Source organism: Solanum dulcamara, chromosome 1, assembly GCF_947179165.1.
Source record: "Solanum dulcamara chromosome 1, daSolDulc1.2, whole genome shotgun sequence".
Lineage (NCBI taxonomy): Eukaryota > Viridiplantae > Streptophyta > Magnoliopsida > Solanales > Solanaceae > Solanum > Solanum dulcamara.
The window spans coordinates 9872558-9880483 of record NC_077237.1 but is presented as its reverse complement, the minus strand read 5'-3'; the positions used below and the strand labels follow the sequence as shown (position 1 = coordinate 9880483).

General features: G+C 34.1%; 1 protein-coding gene across 1 annotated transcript; it reads left to right on the top strand.

Moving 5' to 3' along the window:
- On the top strand, nucleotides 1-934 carry LOC129901353 (RING-H2 finger protein ATL78-like). The gene has a single exon (XM_055976506.1). The coding sequence runs from the start codon at nucleotides 38-40 to the stop codon at nucleotides 728-730; it is 693 nt and encodes a 230-aa protein (XP_055832481.1). The 5' UTR covers nucleotides 1-37; the 3' UTR covers nucleotides 731-934.
- The last annotated feature ends 6992 nt before the right edge of the window (nucleotides 935-7926 follow it).

The following is a 7926-nucleotide window of genomic DNA, read 5'->3' as shown; positions in this document are numbered from 1 at the left end:
TCAATAATTCATCCAACAAACAAAGAAAACTCTCTACATGGCTACTACTACAACTCTATTAATTCAAGAAATCATGGAGAACTTCCACTACTCAAGAAGATTACTCCCGGAGGCGGCCACCATGGCGCCGCCTCCGGCAGCAGCCAGAATCAGCCACGATACAATTGATCATCCACCACTTGGTCACAGAGTCAACACAATTGATGCAAATGTTATTATGGTCTTGGCAGTACTTGTATGTGCCTTAATTTGTTCACTTGTCTTGAATTCCATCATAAAATGTGCATTCAAGTGTTCTAGCCTAATATTGGCTGACCCATCCTCAAACCATACAAATAACAACAACTCTTCTTCAATAAAATTAGCCAATAGAGGGATTAAGAAAAAAGCGCTCAAGACATTTCCAGTTATAACATACACAACTGAATTGAAACATTCAGGAATCGATTCTGAATGTGTCATTTGTCTATCAGAGTTCGGAGTTGGAGACAAAATTAAGATTCTACCAAAGTGCAACCATGGATTCCACGTTCGATGTATCGATAAATGGCTCAATTCACACTCTTCTTGTCCTACTTGTAGGCACTGCCTTATTGAGACTTGTGAAAAAATTGTTAATGGTGGCAATTCTTCTAGTAATAATACTTCATCATCATCATCAGAGACAGCAGTACGAGAAGTTATAGTAAGCATTGAATCTCTCCAACGTGAAGGTGTGATAGCCAATTAATTAACTATCAAAATTTCGTAGAAGAAAAATAGTAGTAGTATATATAGACCTTAGTTTTTTTTTTTTTGAGATTGGTACGTATAGTGTATCACAAATACTAAATTAGATTAGAAGCATAGTGAGCTAGCATGAGGCAGAAAATGCCATTAATTGTAGTTTTCCAATGATTCATTAGTCTTGCAAGTGTATATACAAATTAATGTTTATTTCAGTTAATATTTTGTTTCGAGAAAATGAACAAATATATTTGTGTACTATTTAAAATTAAGTAATCTTGTCGATCTCCATTAAAGTTTAGTATAATATTAAATTCTCGATTTTTTTTTCTTTCGAACCAATGAGATCCTACCTTAGGGTAATTTTAAACACTTGATTTTCGAATTGATTTTGTATGTTATTATCATATACCACTTGCAACAAATTAAACGGGACCCTCTAATCAATCTAACTTAATTAATGGAAAATAGATTTGGAATTATTGCAGATGGGTTAATAATTAGGAATAAAGTGTTGTCAATTTATTTATTTTTTAAAAAAGGGAATAAAGTAGAGATTGGTAATCTATTTTTGTAGTGGGATTCAACCCTTACCATTCCTGTTTTTGTTTTTCCCTAAGGAAGGTATAATTTACTGAAATGATTCCAAATAGAAACTAATAGCCTGTAGGCCAAGTTTTTAAGAGAAAATAAATGCTTCTGCAAGCTGTTTTTCAGTAGCTAAAAAGGAAGCTTCTATAAGTAATTTTAGTTTTTATAAATTATTGAGTTTTAAATTAATAATTTATATATATTTAATAATTTTTTAAAAATAAATATATAATTCTTATTGAGTTAGTCGAACTTGTAACTCACAATTTGATCTAAAATTTTTATCAAGTGGGTTCTACATATGAAGGAGATTGAAAAAAGCTAATAAACTAAATAATATTAATTAAAAATTAATTAATATGTAATTATTATTTAATTAATATTTTATTTATTAAATAAAAAATTAAAATATATAATTTAATCAAAATAATGAGGCCAAACACAAGAAAAAGAGTTGGAAAAGAGTAAAATAATGTAGCGTGTTGTTTTATAAAGTGGATTCATATGAATCCACTTAACATCACGTAGGTCCATCCCTATCCCGTCTAATTATTAAGTAAGTAAATGCATATATTTTTAAATCAATACCCTTTTAAAATCCACGGTCCCGATCTTGAGAAGGTAAAGATTAAATCAATTGAGAAGATAATAACGCAGCCACCAAATACTAGGAGGACAAAAAAAGAAGGAAAATTCAAATACGCTACAAAGTTATTTGTTTAAAACATTAAATGTGTTGCTATTATATTACTTCTCTGAGTGACTTCCTTTTCATATCAACAACCTTTTCTATCTTATTATAATATAAATTATAAACAAATATATATCATGTAGAGTTGCAACTTGCATCCAGTGCCTGCAAAAAGATAGTAACAAGCAGAATAAAACTTCAAAGGAAGAGAAAGAGATAAAGAAAAGACATCACAAAAAAGAACATGAATATTTAAATAGCTAAATTAAAGGAACACACTTTAAGTGATTCATAATAAATGCAACAAATTTTGGGCCAAATTCAAGAACTAGCAAAGCACCCCTTCCATTATAATAATAATAAAAAATTGGAATTAGCTAAGAGTTTCGTCACTAATTTATCGCTAATTCAATAGGATTAACGATGAATTTTGATGTGTAATTACAAAATTTATGGACAGCTAATTATTCATGTTTTTTTTTAAAAAAAAATGTAGATATCTCAAGAAAAAGAGGAAGTTATACATCAATAATTTGAGTCAAGATACCCTAAAACACGCACAAACAAATATATTACTAACTATCTAATAAGAGTGAATGATCTTAAGTAGGCACGAGACCGTTAATATGCTTGCTTAGGCTCATTCACATTTAGCTGAGTTTATTTATGGGCCCTATTTATATTTTGTTATTTTTTGTTCATTTTTATTTATTCATTTTAAATTCTGCACACTTCTTAAACTAATAATTAATATAAATATTTTATCTCAATATTCATTAAGTAGGAAGGACAATCAATGTTGGAACAATTTCTAATCTCTAGCTCAACAAAGATAACCCTCAAGGGTGCATGAAAATGACAGGAACTAATGAATATATATCTACATATATTGTGTTGGGGGTTTATTGATAAAGATGTAAGAAGTATTTCTTCCCAACCCCACCAAAATTGAAAGAACATAATTAATAAATTAATGAAGACTATATATTATACATATCTAGTGAAAAGGGTCCAACTATTTGACGCACTGGGAATAAGAGGATCATATTCATAAAGTTTACATGTATTATTATTATTATTATTATTATTATTATTATTTCAATCATTTTCTATATCACTATAATTATATGGATCTACCGACCAACCCCCATGTGCCATGATAGTTGCACTAATAATTAATGTCTTTCTTCCATTTTATTAAATTAAGTCAACTATGCTTTTTATTTTTCTGCCCCTTAATCTCTTTTTAATTTAGTGAACACGGTTTTTCTTGAAGTGGCAATATTGCTTTGGAGCCAATAAAATAATGCTACTTTTTCCGTTTTTGATTTATTTATCTGATTTTAATTTATATATAATTTTAATTTTTTTTTGAATTTAGTGATCTTAAACTAAAGATATATAGGATATTGTATCAAAACGTCTTTTAATATGTGATACGTATTCTTATTTTAATTTTTTTAAATTTACATAAGGTTAATGTGATAGGTTTGATATGACTGCATGCATTCGATGCAAGTAAATATTTACCATTTTGGTGGACCAAAAGTTAGAAAATGTCTGCATAACTAATGCATCGCAATGGGTGGCAAATCGACACCAGAGCATTAATACACAATAATTAATGGTGATTTTAGGATTAAACATTGGGGAAAAAAATTAGGATTAAACAGAGAATTTAACAATTTTTTATGTCCTGTTTAATTTGTTTCAACTTATGGAGGGTCTTATCTTTTCTTTTCTTCTTTCAAATCCAGTAATCCAGCATTAATCCATTATGGTTAATTAATTGAGAGATAGGTTAGTGACATAGGCATATATATAATTAGAAAATTACACATAAATGGAGAATTGGCGGGTCTTATCTGAATTGGTCATATCTCAACCTAAGTAAAGTAATTTGTTTTTTTGCAATCAATCTTATGATTTTATTTATTTACTTATTAAAAATTAAACTATAAATAAAAAAATTCTTTTATTTTTTTTTAAAAAATAAAATTCTACCACTAAACGCCCTTTTTATATTTCAAGCGTGGGGCGTTCTATTTAAGCTCTAGCTACAATTACGGGTGCACATGGATCGAGTTGGTTCGGATTTTTTACAAACCAAATCAAATTATTTGTGTCGGGTTATTAAATCTATAAACCAAACCAAATCAATAAAAGTTGGATTTTTCGATATCAATTTTTTCCAGGTTTTGCGGGTTTTTTCGGATTTTTTGGGTTTTTTCGAGTTTCTCGGGTTTTTCATAGTATCTAATAAAAAGCACAGAGCAGTGCTTCTTAAAAAGAATTTTAGTACAAAATATCAACATATAAGATGGAGGCAGAACACTGTTTGAAGTTTTAACTTTATAATATAACTTTATAAGATGAACTTTTTTTGTATATTATTTAGATGAGCTTCTCAAGTCCAAATCTAAATGTAAGAAAGAAAACAAAAATTATGAAAAAATTTTAAAAAATATTTATAAATTACATTTTAATAAATATTTTTATGTATAACATAATTTAAAAATAGTATATCTATAATCGAGTCGGTTTAGGTTTGGTTTGACTTTTTTTAGTTAAAACCAAACCAACCCTATAATGGTCGGGTTTTTTTCAAACACCAAATCAAGTCAAACCAAACCACTAGTCAGGTTTTTTTCGGTTTGGTTCATTTTGTCGATTTGGTGCGGTTTATCGATTTGCCCTGTACAGCCCTAGCTACAACAACTTTTTCTATTTTTTCATCCCTTTTGTAATTTGTCTGTTAATTTCTCTTTACTATTCCATTATCAATAGATTAAAATTTTCTATGTCGATTGATGCCTACCCATAAACTTAAGTAAATGAAACATTTGAAGAAGATAGACATTTCATACCTTTTGTGCATGTGTTTTGTTATTATTTATACATTTTGATTTTATATGTTGTATATAGGACTATAAGTATATATATATATATATATATATATATATATAAAATCATTTTTCAATATATTGTCTTGTTGAATTGCTGAAAATATCTGATTAAAAAATAATAGTGCTAATGTTGGAGTCTTACATTGTTCATTTAGGAGTGCAAAGGTCTTCTCGTATGATTTGAGCAAATCTTCTATCATGGGCTATCTTTTGGGATGGAATTAAATGCAAGATTTTATCATGGGCTATCTTTCTGCTGATAGAGTTCTTTCTTATTCTTTCTTTCTTTTCCGGCGATCATACGCCGGTCTTCTTCTCCCTTTTCCAGCGAACACAAGAAACTCCGATCTTCTTCTGCTTCTTTCTTTCTTTTCCGGCGAACGCAAGAACAGCTCTAAAATGTTTTGTTTCTGCCGGCGACCAAGAAACCAGATCTATCCAGATCTGCCCGCAGAAACTCCCAGCAATATCCGGCGACGGCCAGCATTTTTCGGCGACCTCCGACGTTGCAGCGCTATCAGATTCTGGCGAAGTCCAAGATTCCGGTCAGGCATTTACTCACAGCTTTCTCCGGGCCAGATCTGTTCAAATTTGGCCTAGATCTATTGATTTCCGGCATCGTCTCGCGGTTTTCCATTTTCCAGCGTGAACAGTGTTTCCGGCGTGAACAATATTTTCGGCGTGAACAGTGTTTCCAACGTAAATCAGGTTCTTTTCATCTGGAGTTGGTACCTCCGGTTTACCTATATTTTTGATCATACACTTATCGTTGCATTGTGCTAACTTTAGATTTTTGAATAATTTATTAATTCCTACGTATTTTCGTGGCTTTAGATAGTGATGGTAGACTAAGGTCATGTTCTCATTCAGGGAAGGGGTCGAGGACGAGGGTAAGGAGGGGTAAATAGGTTAAAGGAGCGTCTAGACTGAGAGTTGGTTCTTGGAATATTGGTACGTTAACGGGCAAATGCATAGAGCTAGTTAAGATTCTAAAGAAGAGAAAGATTAATATAGCTTGTGTCCAAGAGACCAAATGGGTAGGTTCTAAAGCTAGGGAGGTAGACGGGTATAAGCTTTGGTTCTCAGGTAGATCGAAATATAGGAATGAGGTAGGCATTTTAGTAGACAATGATCTAAGGGATCAGGTAGTGGAGGTTAGAAGAGTCAACGATAGGATGATGTCGATTAAGGTGGTCGTTGAAGGGAGCACATTCAACATTATTAGTGTTTATGCACCACAAGCGGTCTTAAGAGAGAAGGATAAGAGGCGCTTTTGGGAGGATTTGGACGAGTTAGTGGGAGGTATATCACCTACTGAGAAGCTTTTCATGGGAGGGGATTTCAATGGGCACATCGGGTCTATTTCAGGAGGGTATGATGATGTGCATGGAGGGTTTGGCTACGGGGTCAGAAATGGAGAAGGCCTTTCACTTTTGGAATTCGCGAGAGCTTTTGGGTTGGTCATAGCCAATTCGAGTTTCCCAAAGAAGGAAGACCACTTGGTAACATTCCATAGTACGGTGGCTAAGACTCAGATAGACTTTTTACACCTGAGGAAGGTTGATAGAAGTCTGTGCAACGACTGTAAGGTCATTCCGATCGACAACCTTACAAGCTGACATAAGCTTTTGGTGATGGATTTAGGGATCAAGATGATGAGGAAGAAGAGGGTTAGGGATGATCGATCTAGGATCATATGGAGGAGTTTGACCACGGCAAATGCCCTGGAGATGGGAGAGAAACTGAAGGTTATGGGGGCTTGGGATAGTAATGGGATGCGACTAGTATGTGGGATAAGACAACTAGTTGTATTAGGACTGTGGCAAGGGAAGTGATGGAAGTCTCGACTGGTAGTCGTAGTCGGCATCGAAGAGACTAGTGGTGGAATGGAGAAGTGCAAGAAAGGTGGAAGCAAAGAAGATGGCGTACGCAAAGTTGATAAAAAGCACGGATGAGGTGGAGAAGTGGACGAATAGGGAACTTTATAAGATAGCGATAAAGGAGGCAAAGTCGGCGGTTTCGACGGCAAAAATAACAGCTTTTGAACGCCTTTATGCTGAACTAGAAGAGAAAGGTGGGGATAGAAAATTGTTCAGGCTAGCCAGGGCGCGGGAGAGAAGGGCACGAGATGTAGACCAAGTAAAGTGCATTAAAGAAGAACATGGAAAAGTATTGGTGGACGAGACCCTCATTAAACAGAGATGGCAGTCCTATTTCCATAAACTTTTGAATGAGGAAGGGGACAGAGATTTTGTGTTGGGAGATTAAGAGTGTCGTTCGTAGGATGCACTAGGGAAGAGCAACCGGACCTGATAAGATTCTTGGGGAATTTTGGAAGAGCACGAGCTCAATAGGTTTGGAGTGGTTGACTAGGTTATTTAATGTCATCTTTAAAATGGAAACGATGCCCGAAGAATGGAGATCGAGCGTAATGATCCCTCTATACAAAAACAAAGGGGATATCCAGAGTTGCAACAACTATACAGGTATTAAGCTACTAAGTCATACTATGAAACTGTGGGAAAGAGTGGTAGAGATGAGGGTGAGGAGAGACGTGTCTATTTTAGAGAACCAGTTTGGATTTATGCCGGGACGCTCAACTACAGAAGCCATCCATCTTATGAGGAGACTGGTGGAGCATCAAGGATCAGCTCTTAGTCCTTTTTTATTTGCCTTGGTGATAGATGGATTGACACGACAAATTCAAGGTGCGGTGCCATGATGTATGCTTTTCGCGGATAACATAGTCCTGATCGATGAGACTCTCCGCGGAGTTAACGCTAAGCTGGAGGATTGGAGATATACCTTGGAGTCTAAAGAGTTTAAGTTGAGTAGGATAAAGACAGAGTACTTAAAGTGCAAGTTCAGTGAGACACCTCAAGAGGTTGGCGTGGAAGTTAGACTTGGTGCTCAGGCCATCCAAAAAAGAAGTAGTTGCAAGTATCTTGGGTCTATCATGCAAGGCAACGGGGAAATTGACGATGATGTCACACATCGTATTGGGGTAGGGTG

Excerpts from the sequence above, each read along its gene's own strand:
- LOC129901353 (XM_055976506.1), top strand. The coding sequence starts at position 38 with ATGGCTACTACTACAACTCTATTAATTCAAGAAATCATGGAGAACTTC.